We start from the raw sequence: 21672 nt of genomic DNA on the forward strand, positions 1-21672 counted from the left end.
AACTAAGAGAGATGGTAAGCACCCCTCTGCCATTAGTCCCTCCCCTCCAAAATGATGCGATTCCGACCTGTTGTTCCCACTTGTGAAACACTCTTCGTTATCAATTCTTCTGAAAAGAACCACTTTGAAACTACTGTGAGGAAAACCTGTGTGTGTGTGTGTGTGTGTGTGTGTGTGTGTGTGTGTGTTTGCCCCACTTTATCGCCACTGAAATCAGTCAAATAAGGATCGGAATCAATTTCAAATGAGAATGAGGGTCTTATACCCTGATCTGTGATTTGCTGCAAATTGCAGTGGGAATGAGCCCTTAATATACTTTCAAATGGCTTCAATTTGCTGATATGAGACACAAAAATCTGTTTAAAAGCACTAAAAAAAAATCACACTGGAACATCACTTAATCAAAGCCAAGAAACAACCAAATTAATAAAAATTTGTGAAAGAACGGTATGTGGTATTACATTTATTGTACTTTTCAGATTCAGCACCCAGAAATACATTTTTAAAAGTGACAGTATCGAAAAAGGCTGTTTTCATCACACGCCTGTGTTACCAGAGAAATGTACCCTGTCAGCTATTTAGCAACTTAGGGGCTGGCAAGGCAAATTTCTCTTGATAAACATGACTTCCTATACCCTTCCCACCAATCACCATGGCACCTGCAGCCATTTTACTCCGGTGCCAAGGCCTACACTGCTTGCTGCCACCCATGCCAGCGTAGTTATGCCATCCAACTGGATCATGGCCATATTATTTATCCAGAGTACAATGAGTAAAGAGAGATGTCTTATAACTATGACAACAAAAATATTTCCTTTTTGTTTTCATTGTATGTATTTCCCTCCTCTCATGCCCAGACTACTTTCTGTTTTGTTTACCATCTTTCCTAATGAAGCTTTCTGGACCACTCAAAAGCTTGTATAAATTTTTTCTTTAAATTATCCTGATACACAGATATTGAATAATGTTTCCCTTTTCACAGGCACTGGGATTTATTGCACTAAAAAAGAATTGCCTGAAAATGCTATAGGCACTGAGGTATTTTACTAAAACTACAAAGAAGACTGTTCTAGCTCAAGGGCACCACAACCTATTAGGAAATGAGGTGGATATTCTGGGCAGTTTGGGTGGCAGGAAATATAGAGGTCTGACCATGGTAGTAAAGGGTGGAGAAGTGAATTAGGGATATGATGTCATGCATTTATAAGGGAGTTAGGAAAGATCTGTAAGTGTGTGTTGAAAGGAAATATAATTTGAAGCCAAGGCAATGAGACTGTTGAAGTAACTCTGACTCACTCCTTGCTGCAGAGTTCACAAAAATAGAACTTTGTGCTTTGAACCACAGGTAATCATTCAGAAGATGGAGATGTTCTCTGTTGCTCCCGAAGAAAGGATTAGAAGTCATGAGTAGAAACTGTTGGGAAGCAAACTCCAGCTTTTAAATATAGGAGAAAAGTTCAAATTATAAGACAGATGTTCAGCATTGTAACAGATTGCCTAGGGAAATCAGTGAACTCTCTTTCACTGCAGTGACTGGATGGCTGTTTTCCCTGGGTGCTGTAGCTACACCTAGCATTACAGATCCTGCAGAGAACAAGGAGTTGGTCTAAATGATCTTCAAGTTCCCTTCCAACTCTATGGAGATTATCAGACAGGGGGAAACCGGGAAAGAAAAAGGCATATTCCCAGCAAAGTTACATGATCACACTGAAGATTTTCTGATGACGTTGCGCTTATCCAGGACTTAACCCATGAAGATTCAGAAATGCTCCAGCAACAAACCATTCCCAGGACTTCCACATGAATGGTTTGTTTCTGGAGGATTCCTGGATTTTCATGGGTTAAGTCCTGGATAAGTACGACGTGTCTGAAAATCTTCAGCAGGATTGTGCAACTTTGACAGAAGTATGCGTTTTACTCCCAGCTCCCCCGCCCCCCGTCTGATAATCTCCTATTATTCTAGGATTCATCCTGTTAAACCATTAGCAAACTGTGTCTGGAATTATATGAGAGCATGATGCTTAATCATGTATCATGATATAACCATCAGATTTTTATGTGCACATTAGATAGTGAATCTGTGAGTGTGTCTAGAATTGCAGACCTGGATGGAATTCAGTTGTAGCATAATCACACAAGACAAAATGCTTATGTGGCAAGTGTATTTGTTTGTTTATGCATATATATAATTTACAGGGTTTCTTGTAATAAAAATTGACTCATTTGCTTAGAGGGAGTAAAACACAATAAATTACAATAAAACAGCAAAGTACAATACCAGTATAAAACCACAACTCATTTTCAAAACAGGCAACAGAGGAAAAGAAAACCAGCATTAACAAATCAGTTTAAAACTGAACTCAAATTGATAAAATCTACATGATATAAAACTATAACATAAATTAAAATGCCTAACATAATAAAAAGATCTTTGTCCAGTGTAGGACAGATATTTACACAGGTGGCAAACATACCTCTCTAGGGATGGCTCACTACTGGCTAACATACTAGAAAAGCTGTATTTCTCAGGGCATGGAGTGAAAAAAGTAATCCTTCAGATACCACAACCCTGAGTTGTGAAGGGCTTTAAAGGGCAAAAGCATACCAGGAGCCAGTGAATATCAGGCACTGTGTATTCACAATGCAGTCAGTCAATAAAGGGAAAAAATGGAACATCCCCAAGCTACAACATGGTCCTTTCATATTCTTCTTTTATTTAATATTATTCTGAGCTGCCTTGGGTCCCATTTTTGGGAGAAAAGAGGGATATACATCTAATAAATTTTAAAAATGGGGGAGTGCAGCCCCGCCATAGAAAGTTAAACACAACTGACTGGGGCAGAGGAAACACCCATTAACAATTCAATGGGTCAGTCTGTATTCAGTCTGCATTCAGTCAGTCTTGACTGAAGTGAGCACCAGTTTATTGGCCTTCATCCAACCCATAACACAGCTAGATTTTGATCAAATGCCTCCAGGGTCTCATCTGAATTAGCTGGCAAAGAAACAGAGTTGTCCATCACCTGCATTTTGTGGCACTGCATTCTGAATTCTCAGATGATACCATACATATGGTGCTAAACAGTATGGGAAATACAGTGGAACCCTGAGGAATCTTGAAGCATAGAAATCATGGATCTGATCAGAGATTTCCCCAGCACCATCACTGGAAGTGGCTATCTAGGCACAAACAAAAACAACCAAGGTACATGTTATGTCTATATGTGCCTTCAGGTTGTCTGGCAACCTCTGGCAACCCAATGAATTTCACAGGGTCTTCTTAGGCAAGGAAATCTCAGGGGTGGTTTACTGATTCTTTCGTCTGAAGTACAGCCTATGGCACCTGGTATTCATTGATGGTATAAATGGATCAGCCCTAATCAGGGCTGATGCTGCTTAGCTTCTAAGATCAAACAGGGTCTGGTGCCTTTAAAGTTTATAGCATTTAGGGTTCAAGGTACATGTTACCTATCCTCTATGTGGGCAGCCTCACTAAGGGGCTATATAGACTGCCCCTTTGGGGTGGTCTGCAGCCCCTCAGATTGGGGCCTCAGCTGCCTCACACCATAGTCCCAATCCAGCCTTCACAGGATGCAAAAAGAAATGGCAAAATGCAGCTCCTTCTTGCACCTTTTAAAGGATGCCGTATCTGCCATGGTGCAGAGTGATGACACCCTTTTGGCTCTGCATCATGTAGATGCAGCGCCAGAGTGGCATCATCATGGTGCATGCCATGTAAATGGGCACATGGAAAAATGGTGCCCTGAGGAGGAGTCACGGCATCGAGTGTATGGCCACTCCGCCATGACTCCGCCCACAGGCTGGCCTTGTCTGTAGAGGCTCTAAGTTAACTGAATTTTCAAGAGGCTGTTTCAGTGTGTCAGGACAGTCTGCCTCACTGAGACCAAGTACATTGATTCAGCCTGATTTATTCATCTGTACACTGCAGAGCAACCAAGTCTCCATCTTAATTGAAATTGAAATCAAAAATCAGTTTTGTCCAAAAACTCTTGGAGTGGGCCAGTATCTGTGTGCTTCAGTATCTTGTCTGGAGGTGAAAGATGTCATCACTACAATACCATGTTGCATCACCAAAGAGGGAAGGTAATATAAGCAATAAAAGCTTAGTTATAGAATAGAAGAGTAATAAATACAGAAGACATCTAATTAATATAGAACAGAACAGCATAATTAATACTCAAATTAAAATTTTCAGCTTTGGTGACACTCCCTCACAGTGAGTCTAGTCACATTTTTGTCCATACATTAAGAACAGGGTTGAGTGATGAGGAGACTATTTATATAAGTGCTTCTGAAGTAGCTATGTATAATTTTTTTAAAGTGCAAACAAACTACTGAGTCTACTTTTTCTAGAGGTGGTAAAAATTAGCTCAAGAAACTTTTGTTTCAATGTATTAATCAACGGGATGTTTACCAAACCGTTCCAAAAGAGCTCTTCGTATGTTGCCTGGTACTTTCTGGTGCATATCTCTGAGCTCTTTGATTGCAGCCTTTGTCTGAAAAAGAGATTGGGGAGAGGGGAACAGAAAAGAATGTATTCGTTCTTCTTCATATTACCCCATCAGTATATCTAAACAGCATTTTTATCATGCATTTCCAACACCAGCAGAAGTTCAAAACCAGAAATAAAACAAATAGTTCTCAGCTTCATAAACCATTTCATACCACCTAAGCAGTCTCTAAGTGGTTTACAGCTCTAAGCTAATTGCCCCCAACAAGCCTGAGTTGAGCCTGAGCCCTGGCTGGTATTCAACTCACAACCTTATGAATAGCACTTACCATATTTTCCGGCATATAAGACGACTGGGCAAATAAGATGACCCCCAACTATTCCAATTAAAATATAGTGTTTGGGATATACTCACCGTATAAGACTACCCCTCTTATACAGTAAAGGGGTTATTTTTATTTAAGAGGAACTCCCAAAGTCTCCCAGGTGAACAGGAGCAGGAAAAATTCAGCCCCAGAGTCTGTGAGGGAGAGGGAGAGAGGCAACTAAACATGGAAAAGGCCCCTCAAAGCAGCCAAATCGGGCCGGGAAACCCACGGAGCCCAACGGAGCCCTGAAAATGGTGCCCAAGCATCTGAGGGAGGGAGGGAGGGAGGGAGAAAGGCCCCTCAATGCAGCCAAAATGGGGCAGGGAGCCCACGGCGCCAAATGGAAGCAAGGGAAGCTGCTGTCAAACACCTGGGAGAGAGAGGGGGAAGCCCTAACGTGCCTCCACAGTGGGGCAGGGAGCCAGGGAAATGTTTTTTAGATCCTCCCACCATATGTGGCAACTGCAGATTCTCCAGTCCGGCTCGGAACAAAACCCGGCAAATAAGACAACCCCCGACTTTTGAAAAGATTTTTCTGGGTTTAAAAGTTGTCTTATACGCCAGAAAATACGGTACCATTCTTCTTAATTAAAAATACCATGCTGACCACATGCATTACTGTTAAGAATACAGGTACACTATAGGCTTCAACAATACAACAAACATACCTTTTCAGCTAGTTCTTCAGCTGTTATATTTGGATCATAAGGAATGGGATCTCCTACATATGTACAAAATTTGACTGGAAATCCTCCATATACAGGAACAATGGGCCATCGGGTACGTTCATATAGCCATTTGAATGGCCCTGTGTGCAAAATTTAAAATATGCTCATGTTCAGATAAGGACCATTATGAAGCATTTTTAAGAACTAGAAGGAGCTCGGATGTTAAATGAACAAAGGCCATGCAGTTGACAAGGAACTGTGCAAAAATGTATACCTAAATTGTCATGCACAATAAATACCAGGGAGTCAATTGAATGCATAATTTAAAATGTTCAAAATTCATTGATTTTAATGGACCAATGTGTATATAAATGTGTGGTAGACTGCAGTCCAAGTAAATCTGCATCAACTGGCCAAGGACCAAGTGCAATTGGACACCTAAAGAAATTCAAAGATGCTGAAGAGACAGAATCACCCAAATAAGACACGAGCAAAAACAGACTTTTTTTAAAAAAATGGGATAAGATAGGCCAATGAAAGTACAGGGCAAAGAAACAGAGAGGAAAAGTAGACAGAGGAGAAGGATGCAGGAAAGCAGAAAGTTAAAGACACCAACAAAGTTTCCAGGGCCAAATTTCTAAACACAATTATACAGAAGTCCAACTGAAATTGGGAGAATTTTATTTCTGTGTAATGTGTTTAGCACAAAGGCATAAGCATATGGGAAGATGCAAGTGGAATCCATCTTACATATTTTTCCAAGTGTTCTGTATCCTTCCCGTAGATTTTTTGTAAATATAGGGATGACAGGCTGAGAAAGGTGGGAGAAAAGTAGCCACAATTAGGGTAGCATTTCAGCCTCTATTATTTAAAGAACCTGCATTGATAACTAAGGATCCTCAAGGAATGAAGAAGATGTTATGTCATGGATGCACACAAAGGATATTTTATCTTTATGGAAGAAACAATCATTTTAAAACTAATTTCCAATAAAACACCTCAGTATATCTAGTTTTATAACAATTTCACGATCAGCATTCCAATCTCATTACATAAAACTGAAATCAAAGCATCACCTGCATTGGGGGAGCAGACCAGAGAGGAAACTTTTCCTTCCAGATCCATCTGGAAAAGTTCCCATGCCACCAGAATCCGCTGCAATTGCAAAGACCAGCAGAAGGGAGTGTAGCCTTTGCTGAGCAATTCTGCATCCCACAGGACATCAATACACATGCAACACACTCACAACAGTCTGGGGACTCCGATTTACATCCAAGCCCTAAAGTGTGGTTAGTCTTCTTAATTGCTGCTAATTGAAATAAACCAGCTTCAAAAATCAAAGTCTGAAACCATAATTTAGAATTAGATTAAATGTCCAAGGAAAATGCACGATTTGTCCAGACAACATGTTTCTATAAACCATCGCCAAAACTAACTAGAGTTTGTCCAGAGCAAAATATTAAACAGTTATTCATTAAAAAACAAAAACAAAGGCTTTTGATATCACAACACCAGAAGGGTGAGAGATGTGGAGGAAGTATGAGAGCTGAGACTCATTCATGTAACCCTATAAAGAATATAATATTCCTGTCCAAATACAACCACCAAATTGTATTTCAGACTTGAGATACAGTTACCAAGTCTAGAGATACAGTTGCTGTCAATGGAAATGATAAAACTTTATATAGCAGTTTCATAACCACTTGTTATAGACATCTGGTACATCAGTAAGGCTCAGTTCATATGGTTAAAAAAAAGATGTGGGGGAGTATCCTAGTGTACCTGATTGCAATTCTTTTTTTTTCCCCTTCCAATAAGGTACTTGCATAGCAGGCATGGATAAAGTATGAATTCCAAGTCTGTTTTTATAGGAGCCCTGAAGGAACCCCATATATGCCTCAAAATTTGATGGGAGAATGTTGTTTTGCCCCCAAATGGCCAGCAGTGCCCCTCAACAGCAGTACCTAGGGGTATCACTGTTGGCAATTTCACCTTGAGCCTTGTCACACAACATAGTTGTGTTTAACTGCTGTGCTCGCATTCTGTGGTGTCCTAAAGTTTGTACTTTGTTGATGCACTGTAGCTCTCTGGCTGAAAATTCTAAATATTCTCAATGGGAGATAATCATATATTACCTCTCCTGTTATTTTATTATATTTCTCCAACCCCTCTTGAAATAAATTTCCCTAGGTATTGTATTCAAAGACATATTCGTGTTAGTATAGAAAATCAGTATGCAAAGTAATCTTGCAGCACCTTTGAGACTAACTGGAAGACAGAAGTTGGTAGCATGAGATTACATAGAATTGAGCCTACTTCCTCAAATCATTTTGGACAAGCTCATGCTACCAACTTCTATCTTTCAGTTATCTCAATGGTGCTGCAAGATCCTTGCATACTAGGTACTGTATATTTAAAGTTAAAATAATATAATACACAGAGACACATACTATACACTAATACAACATAATCACGATAAATAAAATCCCATACACCAGTGGTTCCCAACCTGTGGGTCGGGACCCCTTTGGGGGTCGAACAACCCTTTCACAGGGGTCGCCTAAGACCACTGGAAAACACATATTTGCATGTAGCGATGAAAAACAATTGTATGGTTGGGGGTCACCACAATATGAGGAACTGTATTAAAGGGTCGCAGCATTAGGAAGGTTGGGAACCACTGCCATACACCATAAAAATAATATAATATGCCATCATGGGTAATGGATAGGGAACTGCATAAACTGCAGTCCAAAGAGCTTTCCATGCTCTAAAACTGCGGTGGTGAACCTCTGGCACGCAAAGACATTTTTTGTGACATGCAGAGGGTGGGAAAGAGGAGGAAAAGGCACGCCCCTGTTCCTCCGGAGAGGAAGCTGAAGGCCCAGGAGGGCAGGGGGGGGGGGAATTCCGCCCTGGAAGTCCTTCCCCATCCCTCCGTGAGAGCAGAGGTCCTACCCCAGAAGTCCCATCTCCCCCCCCCCACCAGAAGTCCCACCCCCAGCAGCAGATAATACCCAATGCTGGAAGTCCTTTTAGTTTGGGCATTCAATCCCTAAAAGGTTTGCCATCACTGATCTAAACCAAAGGGCTCTAGTGTCTCTACACTGGCTGCCTCTATACTGAATTAATGCAGTTTGACACCACTTTAACTGCTATGGCTCAATGTTATAGAATTCTGGGATTTGCAGTTTTGTGAGCCTTATCTGGTGCCCCAACAAACTACAAATCCCACAATTCCATGGGAAGGTGCCATTACATTATCAAACTGCATCAATTCTGCAATGTGGCAGCAGCCATTGAGGATTAGTGTCCTGTTTAAAAGCTGGATACTCTCTCCCCCTAATGGTTTCATGCAGAAATGTCAGCAGATGAGAAAGCTCATCTCGCAATTCTTCCAAACAATATGCAGATATTTTTTCACAAGGGGCTGCAACTTAACTGATTTTACTACAGTTCTTTTTTTAACTGATCTCCTGAAAATTGTAGTCCATTTGAATATACGACAAAACTTTTAAATGCACCAGGCTACTCACCACTTTTGCATCTCTGGCCACATGAGCAAAACCTCTGCGTCTACCCCATAAGAGACCATAGTTCTCATCACTAAAGAGTGCTTCTCGAGATCCACCCGGTAAGACTCCTAGTAAGTAACCCTTTTTCAGAATTTCAACACATTCCACTCGTCCATCTTGCGTAAGACCCTGTACATCATAAAACAGCTTTATACCTGTAAGAGACACAGCAATGTAACCTGTTACATGGAAACAGTCTGCATAATAACTGTATATTATCTATATTTTGAACATAAATGGTAAAGAATTTCTCTGTCTAATGCACAGAGAGGCTCAGCTGCAAACTATAAAGGCATCTATTTTTTGCCAACAAGCTATACAAAGAAAAAGGATGAGACCACAGGTCCTGCAGTACTCATAATTCCCTTGTTGTGGACGGCTTTCCTACATCATCTCCCAAAGAAACGTTTACTCAGCAGTTTATTTTAAAGGCTCAAGATTCAAATCAATAACAAACTGAGTGAAATCACTTTAAATAAAATCAAATTAGGAATGTCCAAGCCACCTTTGAATATTTGAGACTTTAAAATGAATCCAAAAATTAGTCTTTTTTCCTTCATATAAAATCCATTTACTTCCAAGGGGGTGACAAGTTTATAATAATAATAATTTTTAAAAGCCAAAGTAAAAAACAACAAGTAAGATATATTCATGTTTAGTACAGGAATATGACCCATCTGTGTTAAATTCTGAAGTAGGTCATGTTTCACTTCATAAATTATGGAAGTAAATTTGAGATCTGAATTTCAAGATAATACTCCTTCACATACCTACTAAAATTTAGAATCAGTGGAATTCCTGTCATTAAGCCAATTGAACAGGAACCACTACTTACATGTAGGAAGGCAGCCTTCCTTAACTACATGTTAGACTACAACTCTCTTCACTCCTAGATAGCACTGGAAGCCACTGTTAAAGATTTTACTCCTCCTCCCCAAAGATGTAATGGACCATTACTTCTTCTCCCAAAGGAGTAAACTGTTGTAGTTACACATTCCATATAACCATTAAAAATGGAATCTTACAAAAATGTAGATAATGTTTTCTCCTTGAGATAATGGAAAACCTAACAGGAAACCATTTGATGTAAAAGATACAGACATATTTTTAAACTTGGAAGCTTCTGATCAATCAGATAGAGAGACATGGCTTGGGCCCAGGCTACCTTGAGGACCGTCTCTCCCCATACATTCTGCCCCGCACCCTCAGAACATCTGGGCAGAAACTACTGAGGGTCCCAGGGGCTAGATTAGTCTCCACAACAAGGAGATCATATTCCATCGTCGCCCCGACCCTCTGGAATACGCTGCCCATTGAGCTCCGCTCGGCCACCTCCCTGGCCCAGTTCAGGAGGGAGTTGAAAACCTTCCTGTTCCGATCAGCATTCCCCAACACAAGTTCCAGCTAGTCTCCCCCCCCCCCCCCCCCCTCTGACAGCAAGGGTAGCTGGCTGATGGGGGTTTTAATACTGATTTTAATAGTTTATTGTATTTGTATTGTTGTCTTTTTGTTGATGTATGTATTGTATTGTTTTGATTTGCTGTTCACCGCCCTGATCGTGGGAAGGGCGGTATACAAATAAAATTTTTATTATTATTTATTTATTATTATAAACAGATAGACAGATAGACAGACAGAGACAGATAGTTTTTACTATGTATAAATAACTTATCAGAAGCTTCCAAGGTTGAAAATATATTCTGCTGTTTAAATCTATCTATCTATCTATCTATCTATCTATCTATCTATCTATCTATCTACCTACTATATATAAATAAAAATGTAAATGTTCATTTGTTCAAAATCTTAAATTTTTGGTTTTTCATCAATTACGTTGAAATTTTGACACAACATTCCATTCAAATACACGCATGTTTTTATATACATATATCTACTATTATATAGATGTCACACCTGTGGCAGTTAAAATATGTTTTTTTAAAAAAACAGCACCATCTGCTGGACATAACAGCAACACACACTATACTAAATATTAGATTGGTGTTTGCAATCACCATCAACAAAGCTCAGGGCCAATCTTTAGAATTGTGTGGTTTAGATCTAGACACAGATTGCTTCTCACATGGACAATTACTATGTATACTCATGTATAAGTCTAGAAATTTTAGTAAAAAAACTGACCCCAAAAACCTGGTTCGGCTTATTCATGGGTCAATGTAAGTACTGTATTGTAACTCTTATCAAAAAAGGAACCATCTCCTGGTGAAAGGCAAGAATGTAATTTATCTTGGAAGCACTGACCTCCTTCTACTTTCTCAACCATCCAGCCTTTAGGATGAGCACAAACAGTCATGCCTGCTGGAATTTTGTAAGTTATTTGACATTGTTTTCCTTTGCCCCATCCTTTATATCCTTTGTTACACATCCTTAGGTTTTACCCTCAAACTATCCATGGGTCATATCAAAATCCATTAATTGTGGCCCCAAATCTTGCCCTCGACTTATACATGAGGTCGACTTATACTCGAGTATATACGGTATATGTTGCGTGTTCTAGAGTCAGCAAACCAGCCAATCTCTATATCTACACAGACAATGGAAAAACAAAAAAATAATGTATACCCACAAGCATTGTGAAATTAAATATTTCAGAAACGTGTGCTTTCTCTTTTCTTTCTTTTCCATTTAACCAGACTGAGCCAAAGCAATGTGTGGCCAGGTACACCTAGTGTTAAATAATCTTTTCTAAAACTTCTTTAAAAAATATTTGGACTTTAAGTATGGTTGCATCCACACTGCAGAAATAACCCAGTCAACTGCTATAGCTCAATGCTATGAAATTCTGGGAACTGTAGGGTTTTTTTTAATGTTTTTATTGATTAAAATATATATTATACACAATTCAAAAAATTTAACATAAACTGTTATGTAGCTTCCTGTAGCTTCATCATACAATTATTGCATTAAAATTATTGTATTTTCAGATTTAGGTGACAAATAAACTTCCAATGTATAACATATGCCGTGTGTTTATTACTTTCTGCATTAATGTTTCCTTACAAAACTAATATTCCTTAATAACTCCAGTCTAATTATTGCTTTATCATTTTAAATTTCCCTATCTTCTAAGAGCTAAGTGGTATGCTTACCAGTTCTTTTATATTTACATTTACATTGACTTATACATCTTTCCATTGATTTCCACAAAAAATCTTTAATGTCTCCCATTCCCTTTCCACCTCTTCCTCATCCTTTCCTTGAATAATATTTTTTAATCTGTCCATTTCCATCATGTCGTATATTTTTAGCAGCCACTCGTCTATAGACGGTGTTTTGTTATTTTTCCAGTATTGTGCCAGAAGTAATCTTCCTGCTGCGACCATATATAAGATTTTACGCCAATGTCGGCTCTCTGTTTCCCATGGGATTCTAGTCGTCATGTTCAACAGATAGATTTCTGGGATTAGATCGAAGTTTGTCCCAAGAATTTTTATTATACATGAGTGAATTTGGTGGGAACTGTAGTTTGTCATGGCACCAGAGCTCTCCGATAGAGAAGACTAAATGTCTCACAAAATTACAGCTCCCAGAATTACATAGCATTGAGTCATGGCAGTTAAAGTAGTGTCAGACAGCATTATTTCTGTAGTGTGGATGCATCCTGAGTGGAGAAATAAAATACTTTTGCACTATGCCCTCCTTACATTTTCCAAATGTAATAAAGCTTGCAGCTTCCTATCAGCAGAGGGAACTCTTTACCTTAAAACACACACTGTTTCTAGACTGGATAAAAACTTTTGGTGGAAAGTTCTGAAATGCAGGAATACAGGAGCAAATTGTTTAAACAAGAGAATGGGCACTGAATGAGGAGACTGGAAAAAGGACAAAAAATCAATGGTACCAGAGGTGTAGAGGTTTTGAAATTCCTCTACTTGAATAGAGGAATCCATCATTCACATTATCGTCTAATATACTTGTCCTCTTCATAGACCTTTATTGTAACTTTATCAGTAAGTTAGTACATCTATTTAGACAAATATGTATGTTTTGGTGGGGACGGTCTTCCTGGCTGAAACACTGTATGCAATTAATTAATTAATTAATTGAGAGATAAAGCCGTGTTAGTCTGTAGCACCTTTGTATGTGGAGAGATCTTGTAGCACCTTTGAGACTAACTGAAAGAAAGAAATTGGCAACATGAGCTTTCTTAGACTTCAGTTTACTTCCCCAGATGCATCTGAGGAAGTAGACTGAAGTCTACAAAAGCTCATGCTGTCAATTTCTTTCTTTCAGTTAGGCTCAAAGGTGTTACAAGATCTCTCCACAATTAATTAATTGGTTTGCAGAATTAACTAATTATCCTTCCAGATGCAATCCTACATTCCTTTATTTGAATATATGCAAGACAGCCAGTGTGGTGTTGTGGTTTGAGTGTTGGACTAGAACCCTGGGGAGTCAAGGTTTCAATCCTTGCTTCACCAGGAAACCACTGGGGGACCTTGGGCAATTTACAGTTTCTTAGCCTCAGAAGAAGGCAATGGCAAATCCCTTCAGAACAAATCTTGCCAAGAAAACTCCATGACAGGGTCACCTTAGGATCACCATCTTGAAGGCACACAACAAGAAGGAAGCTCCAAAGAACGAACAGAGCCACACAAAAGGGCAGGTCCCTGGGTCAGCTTTCCTAGGCTGCATCTGCATTGTAGAAATAATCCAGTTTGACATCACTTTAATTGCCATGGCTCAATGCTATGGAATTCTGGGAATTGTGGTTTTGTGAGAAATTTAGCCTTCTCTGTCAGAGAGCTCTGGTGCTGCAACAAACTACAGTTCCCAGAATTCCATAGCATGAAGCCATGGCAGTGAAAGTAGTGTCAAACTGGATTATTCCTGCAGAGTCCTAAAAGTTGCAGACAAATCCTGACACTTGGTTGCATCCTAATATGACCAGATAAATGCTGAAGTCAACCAAAGCCTAGGTAAAGGTAGCAAAAGCATTGGCAACTATGAAAAATCCAGAAATGTGACTGAATATTTTGCCCATTAGAATAGGCCAAGATTTACAATCAATAGTAAAAATGTCACCAATATACCTAAGAGAAGGAAGCATTTTCCACCTGAACCTATTGATTACTCCAAATACCCTAGAGGCACAAGAGCCTGTTTGATCTCAGCTGTGATCTGATTAGTACTTGGAAGGGAAATCCCCAGAGAATACTAGGTGCTCTAGGCTCTATTTGGACACTATAATCTCCTCTGAATAAATCGTGTCAGGAAAACACTATGGTACGGTCCTCATAAATCACTGTCAACGTCAAGACACATAACAATGAAGACCAGCAGATCCATTGAATCAATTGATAAATACAGTAATTCTATTTGGGAGTAACAATAGGCTTCAGATTAGCATATAATAAATCATGACATCATAATTACAATACATATCTCAAAAATTAACAGTACAGTGTACACTCACTACAACTTACCTAGTATTTTGGAAAAATTGTAATCAACCACTGTGTGGCAGAATCTGCCTGTCTGTAAATAGAGTCTAGATACAAAATAGTAGTAGTCTAGAGGAAAGGCTCCATGGTAAAATACAACAAGTCCTGGTCCTTCTGGTAGTTTATCCATGCCGTGTACCTCATAACCTGTTCAAAGAACCAAAGAGCAACACTTCAGTACAATCAAGACCATAAATTAACAAGAAGTAACAGAAGAAACTGCATTTGAGGAGAAAAATGAATGATTCATTCTAAATGTATTTAAACATCTATATTTTTCCATACAAAACTTTGGATGGGAGGCATCTCGTGTAGAATTGGGATTTAAAACAGGATTTAAAAACAAAACAACCCCCCCCCCAAAAAAAAAAAGTAAGAAGACAAGCAAAAGCGTGATTGGTTTTCAGACACATCGGCATTAACACAACATTAAACTGGCTAGAAAGTCAACAAAACATGATTCTTTTTACTTTAGGGATTTTCCGGAAGTAAAAAGAATTGCATTTTGTCTACTTTCTAGCTGGATTAATGTCACATTAATGCACCTTAACAGCGACGTCATCTAAAAATCAATTGCACTTTTGTGTGTCTTCTACTTTTTGTCCAGGTTAATATTGGGTTAACACGGACACCGTCTGATAATAAATCCACTTTTGTGAGGGGATTCACTTTACATCCCATTTTTGCACGGGATCCTTCCAGTGAGATAAACTTCTTTGTAACATTGATGGAGACCTTCACTCATTAGCAGTTCAGCAGAACAGGCGCCCTGAGTCCTATACTGTCTGTAGATGTACCTTAACATCTGTTTCATACATTTTCATTGTCAATACTTCATCCTTAAGATTCCTGGGACAGTGTAGCAGTTTGAGCATGGGGCTAAGACTCTAGGAGACCATGATTCAAGTCCCTGCTCAGCTACTGAAGCCTACTGGACAAGTTATACTGTCTCAGCCTTAGAATAAGGCAATGGTGAACTTTAACTGAATGAATCTTGCTAGGAGAACCTTAGGATAGGGTGACCATAAGTTGGAATCAACTCAAAGACACATAAAAAACAAAAGCACTTTTCTCTGTTAGAGAACTGCCATGTGCTCACCTAAACAATCCTCAAGGCATTGTGTGTTAGTGCCAGTCTACGCCAGAGATATAAACAGGTTTCATTGTTGATGCCACTCTTCACAGGAAATCTTGGTACCTTTTAAGTAATTCACCAAATTACCAATCCCAGAATTTTTAAGGTAGCACCATTATGATTAAAATGGTAAGATATTGATTACAGAATCAAAGAATTGGAAGAGACCACAGGGGCCATCCATACTGGCCAGAATACTCTGTACTGATTCCAGGGTATTCTGGTCCAAAAACTGCCCCAAATTCCCCCTGTTACCTGGGCACTCCAGAGTGACAACAGAAAGCTGTGCACATGTATGTTCTGCTGTGCCTCCTGGTGGCACCACCATCAGCAAAAGTCACTTCCTCTGAGGTCGAAAAGAAGGCACCCAGCATCAAACATATGGCTGACTCCCTTGTTATGAACTCAGAGGGAGTGACCTGCAATGGCAATGGCGCCAGGTGGCACAGTGGGACACATGTGTAAACAACTGCCCAGTATCACTTCTGGGAGCTTTTTAAATGTGGTTTAAGGCAAGGATCACAGATATTCGATGCAGAACTGGCCTTCCTTCATGAAGATAGTCTGCAGTCAAATTGGGGCTTCGACCCTTCAATGTGTGGACAGTGCAACATGACAGTGGAGGGAAACCACTGTATATGGCCCATGCAGACATGCCCAAAGTTTTCCTCCTTGTTCTCTGGCTACCTGTCAGTGATTTAGCAGTATCAGCATTGGAATGATGGTGAAGGAAAATGGAAAAAACAGACTTTCAGTGTCAGGTTGCAACAATATGCCTGGCATTAACAATGAATAAGCATGAGCTGGGAAATAACAAGATTCTACTCTAGCCAAACCTACAAGAGAGAAGGAAAAAAGCATCTGCTTCTAGAATTCCTCACTGAGCATGTACAAACAACAAAACAATGAGAAAAGGGGAGAGTAGCTAAACTTTCTTCACCAGCTACCTGCAACACATTTTTTAAAAGATCATAGACAGATTTGCTCACTAAAATGGAAATCATAACAAAAGTGGAGGCTGGGGAAAGAAAAGAAATCCCTTTTGGAAGGGCTTTGAACCTTAAAGGTTCAACATTTTTTTCTTTACTTAGGGAAGGCTTACTTGACTTGGCTGTATTATTTCACATGTACATTAATATGCATATTGTTAGTTGTGGATAAAAAGTTTGTTGAAGTATGGACAACTGCTCCTTTTTGTGGTGTAGGAACCTTTCCCTAAATTTTCCATGTAATTTCTGTTCTGGCACCAAATTTTCTTTTAAAGTAGTAATGCCCAGGAACGTGTCAACTTCTTTAACTGAGAAATACCTATAACTCTGAAGTCCTCTAACATTAACGTTAGTATAATGACATGTGCAACAATTATGAATACAGCAATCTTCCCAATTAATATGAGCTAGTAAGACATTATGTTCTGAACTGGATGATAGTTACAGATTCTCATTTATGCAAACTGGCACAACATTATTGTGTAATGTGTAATGGGCTCTATCTATTACCTATTTTGTAAGGATAATAAAATGAAGCAAGGAGCTCAGGAATGTGCGTATCTTGGCAAATTTGTTTCATTGGGTAAATCCTGAAATGACAAAATTGTATTCCATATTTATGACTAAAGATATGATCAACAAGCTAGTATGTCCTTTGCCAGTTCAAATCTCAGCAGCTGCAAGTTCACTGGCGGTATAATTCTATGCATCTCATTGCACTGAATGGAGCTTGCTCCCACAGAATTGCAAGCTAAACATATAGTCCTATAAATTATTATTATTATTATTATTATTATTATTAATTTATATAGCGCTGTAGATTTACACAGCACTGTACATAAAAACAATAAATATAAAAGAGTAAACCTGCCTATGGCATACAATCTAAAAAATAATAGGATAATAGATATAAACTACATAGCTATACAGGAAATGATTCATTAAAACAGGCAACAAAAGAACATCAAATAGCAAGTGACAATCATGCTATTTGATGTTCTTTTGTTGCCTGTTTTAATGTCTAAGAAGTGAGTCTGACAGCATTCAGTGGAGAGCTGCAGCCGAAGAGGTCCTAGAACATTATCAGACAAGGGAATTTGGAAGTATAATCCAATGGCAATCCGTACGCAATCATGGGGTTTAACGTTATTGCGTGATAGGCTACCACACGCAATTTTGGGCAATGGGAAGTCAGTTTGAATGCAATCATGGGGTTTCACATTACTGCGTGAAAGGTGATCACACGCAATTTTGGGCAATGGCAAGCTATTTTCAGGCAATGGGAAGTCAGTTCGAACGCAATTCGAATTCATGTAAATTCGCTGAACTAGTGGATTCATGTGAATGTGTTCTGGCCCCACTTTCTTTTCATTTGAAATTAAGAGAAATTCCTCCCGTGTGATAAACTCCCCAGCAAGGCACTGTCTTTTGACATCCCTCCTGCAATAGGGGAATAATAATAATGGCCCATCCTAATATGTTCTCATCAGGATTGCTAAGATAAGTGCATCTGAAGCACCACGCATTGTTTAACTGCATGATAGAAATGCCAGGTATTGTGATTAACACTTATCTTCATGGTACCTAAAACAAAACTGTAAAACAGAGGTGGAAAAAATGTAACGCTTCATGCAGCTGTCCATGTGCTATGCCAACATGCAATTCTAAAGTGAAGAAAAATTATCCTTACCATGCCACACTTTGCCATACATGTCCCAGATGGAAGCCACTGACCTCCTTCCGCTGTCCCATGATTTGCTGAGATAATCCCCCTTTAAGTTCATCTTTATCTTGTAAATATGCAGGATAAGATTTGAAAGGTAAATGCAGGCAAGAATTACTAAAACAGGTGTGAACAAAAGTACAAATGGTGTTAACACCCAAAAGACGTATACTATATAGTCTGAGGAATAGTCCAGGTAATTGTTTGGCTGCATCCATTTTTTCAATAAATCCATCAGCCAGGTCAGGTCTTCTTGACCAGAAGAATAAAATGCATTTACGCTGTTCATCTTCTGTTTAAAATGTATGGCAGCAGTTCAATGGGAGAAGCTGTTTCTTAATGCTGCCCCTAAATGTAAAAAGATCATTTTGTTTAATACAGTATAATTATTACACAAGGTGTTGCAATATCCAGGAAACCCCCCCCCCCACACACACACACACATTTATATCCCACCCTTCTCTCAAAAGTGGACCTAGAGATGGCTGGATTTTTGAAGACATATATAAATAAAAACTTTATATTACAATGTTGTTGTTGTGTGCCTTCAAGTCATTTGGTGACCCTATCATAGGGTTTTCTTTGGATTTGCCATTGCCCTCCTCTGAGGCTGAGAGACTGTGACCTGCCCAAGGTCACTCAATGGGTTTGCATGGCTGAGCTGGGATTTGAACTCGTCTCCAGAGTCCTAGTCCAATGCTCAAACCACAACACTACGCCGGCCCACATTATAATATTAATAGAACATGGATTAAAGCATAATTAAATGAAGTATAATATTTAAACATCAGCAAATGACAGTTGAGTCACAAGTGAAGGGAAAGCAATTTAAACACTACGTCTGATAAAAGTGCATCCAAACGACCACAATTAAACCACCACAATTCCGCCCAGCTGGGGAAAAAAGTGTTGCCTTTTTAGAAACCCTTGTGATACCTTAGTAGAAAACAACACACTTACGCCTAGATGGGTTCACATGCCTCTCCTGCTCCCTACTTTAGATGGACAAGAGCCCTGTCAGGTCAATCAGGCTGGAAAGAAGTGACTGGCGCATGATCTTCAAGCCAAGGCAAGCACCTTTATGGTCCTTATCCAAAACCCAAACCACCCACTGGTTCCTTGGGAGGCCAGGAACTGAGTGTCCCTTCTACCTTGGGTCCAATTCCAAGGACTAAAGCTCCCTGGCAGCACAAGCCCAGGCAGGGAGGGGCTCCGAAAGAAGAGTTCAATGGGATCCTGCCCCAGGTAAGGCGAGTGATGCTCTTCCTTGGCATTTTCATTTGGCACGTTCTCTGCAGTGCTCACCTCGTCCAAGAGATTCCCCATCATCCTGGCCTCTTCTCCCTTGGCCTTTGTCTTGATGTCTGTCTGTCTCTCCCTCTCTCTCTCTGAATGGATCTCTCTCTCTCTTGTCTCTCTGTCTATCTCTCTCTTTCTCTCTCTCTCCCTCCCTCCCTCCCTCCCTCCTTCCTTCAACTACCTTTCTCTCCGCCTCCCTTAAGTAAGGTTGCCTCTGCACTGCAGAAGTAATCCGGTTTGACCCCACTTCGACTGCCCTGGCTCAAGGCTAGGGAATCCTGGGATGTGTAGTTTGTTGGGGGGGGGGAGTTTCAAAGGGATTGCTTTCCTTCCTATCTGTTTGCCTCCCCCCCCCCCCCAATTATAGGATTATGGGATTATTATAGGACCGCTATGAGAGACTTTATAGGGCTGTTATAGGGCCTCTGGAAGGGAAATTCCAGGGCTATTAGAGGAGCTCTATAAGAAATGACAGGACGATCACAGGGCAGCCATCTGAGAAGCCCTGGGCCTCTTCGTGGACCTGGGAGAGAGGAAGCGCAGGGCTGGGCAGGCCCCCCCCTCCTCCTCCTCCTCCAGGGCTGTTGCAGCAGGGCATCCCTTTGGACCCAGCCCCAGCCTCGCCCTCTCTCCTTCTTCCCGGCTCACCTGGCTGCCTCTGCGGCGATGGCGATGGCGAGGCTCCATGATGCCGGCGCCGGGACTGTATTTCAAGCTCCAGCCGGGCGCCGCCGCGTCTCCCGCTCCTTCCCCGCCCCAGAAGAGAAGAGAAGAGAAGAGAAGAGAAGAGAAGAGAGGCCGGCAGCAGCAGCAGCATCAGCAGGAGGAGGAGGAGGAGGAGGAGGAGGAAGGGGCCCACGCAGCAGGGGCCCAGGAGGAGCCCCGGGTCCAGCCAGGGCCCAAGCCCAGCTCCTGGGCGAGGCTGGCCGGGGAAGAGGAGCCTGCCTCCGCCGCAATGCAGCCAGACGGAAGAGGCGGCGGGGCCAGGGGCGTCCTCCTTTTCCCGGACGCCTCCGTCCTCTGCCCGCCAGCATCCTCTCTTGCTCCTCCTCCTGCCCTCCTCCGTCCAGAGCATCACCCTCCAAGCATGGATTCAGCTTGCCTAAGGGCTGCTGCGTCCACACTGGAGAAATAACCCGCTTTGATTCCGCTCTGGGCCCACAACGAACTCCAACTCCCAGAATTCCATAGCCTTCAGCCAGAAAAAGAGTGAAAGCGCTGCCAAACCGGGTTATTTCTCCAGTGTGTCTTTTTGGACCACAGTGAACCTTCTCTGGTGTCCCCACAAACTACAAAACTGCAGCCCCGAGGGTTTTTAACGTTTCCTTTGCCCCTGCCTTTCTTTCCTTTTCCTGATCGTCCTACATTTTGCTGTGGCTTGTCCTCCTTTGGGGTTGGGACATGGGCCCCTTGGTCAAGTTAGAGATGAAGGAGCCCCTCGGGCTCTTGCCTGGATTTCCCTTTGGGCTCACCTGCCTCCCATTCTCAGGGTGACCAGACGTCCTCCTTTTCCAGGACACACCCTCCATTTCAGCCTTCTGTTCAGGAGACATTCCAAAACGTCATCCCTTGGGAGCTGGCCTAAGAAGCACAAGTCTCTCTCTCTCTCTCTCTCTCTCTCTCTCTCTCTGATATGCTTTTTATTCATCAGTCTGACATTTTCCCAAACATATAATCAAACAATCATATAAAGAATCCACCTCCTTCTGGCATCCCTGTCCCCACTACTACCCCCCATCCCCATCCTCACTGCCTTAACACCTTAACAAAACAAGCATGAGATTCTCTTTACAGGAGTGCTTTCAGCTTTTATATGCTGTCATGTCCTCCGTTTTCCTGGAGCATCCTACATTTTACGGGGCCTTGTCCTCCTTTGCGGTTATGGGATCCGCTCACCCCGCTTCAGGCTCACCGGCCTCCCAACCTCCAGGGATGCTCCTTATCTGTTTGTTTTCTTTTATGATGTATGTCATTTGCAT

At 40.9% G+C, this 21672-nt stretch overlaps 1 protein-coding gene across 3 annotated transcripts; it reads right to left on the reverse strand.

Moving 5' to 3' along the window:
• Positions 1–410: 410 nt before the first annotated feature.
• Positions 411–20441, reverse strand: LOC149317336 (DGAT1/2-independent enzyme synthesizing storage lipids-like). Of its 3 annotated transcripts, XM_089517327.1 has the most exons (8): positions 20342–20441; positions 18362–18742; positions 14530–14694; positions 9044–9237; positions 6258–6318; positions 5508–5647; positions 4436–4517; positions 411–1414 (listed from the first exon to the last, which is right to left on the reverse strand). In XM_089517327.1, exons 2-8 carry the CDS (start codon positions 18681–18683, stop codon positions 1395–1397), a joined length of 984 nt encoding a protein of 327 aa, XP_089373453.1. In that variant the 5' UTR covers positions 18684–18742; positions 20342–20441; the 3' UTR covers positions 411–1394. The 3 variants fall into 3 exon arrangements, with proteins under 3 accessions (XP_089373453.1, XP_089373451.1, XP_089373452.1); XM_089517325.1 differs by lacking the exon at positions 411–1414 and having other exon boundaries at positions 1983–4517; XM_089517326.1 differs by lacking the exons at positions 411–1414; positions 20342–20441 and adding an exon at positions 19700–19743 and having other exon boundaries at positions 1983–4517.
• Positions 20442–21672: the final 1231 nt, after the last annotated feature.

Source organism: Sceloporus occidentalis, unplaced genomic scaffold (genome assembly GCF_023333645.1).
Source record: "Sceloporus occidentalis isolate IW3139 unplaced genomic scaffold, rSceOcc1.0.p SCAF_3, whole genome shotgun sequence".
Classification (NCBI taxonomy): Eukaryota; Metazoa; Chordata; class Lepidosauria; order Squamata; family Phrynosomatidae; genus Sceloporus; species Sceloporus occidentalis.

Coding starts and splice junctions, on each gene's coding strand:
- LOC149317336 (XM_089517327.1), bottom strand. CDS start 18,683: ATGAACAGCGTAAATGCATTTTATTCTTCTGGTCAAGAAGACCTGACC. Junction 6,319..9,043: donor TGGCCAGAGATGCAAAAGTG/GTGAGTAGCCTG, acceptor CACCTTTCTCAG/CCTGTCATCCCTATATTTAC. Junction 1,415..4,435: donor AGCTCTTTTGGAACGGTTTG/GTAAACATCCCG, acceptor GCTTCCCAACAG/TTTCTACTCATGACTTCTAA.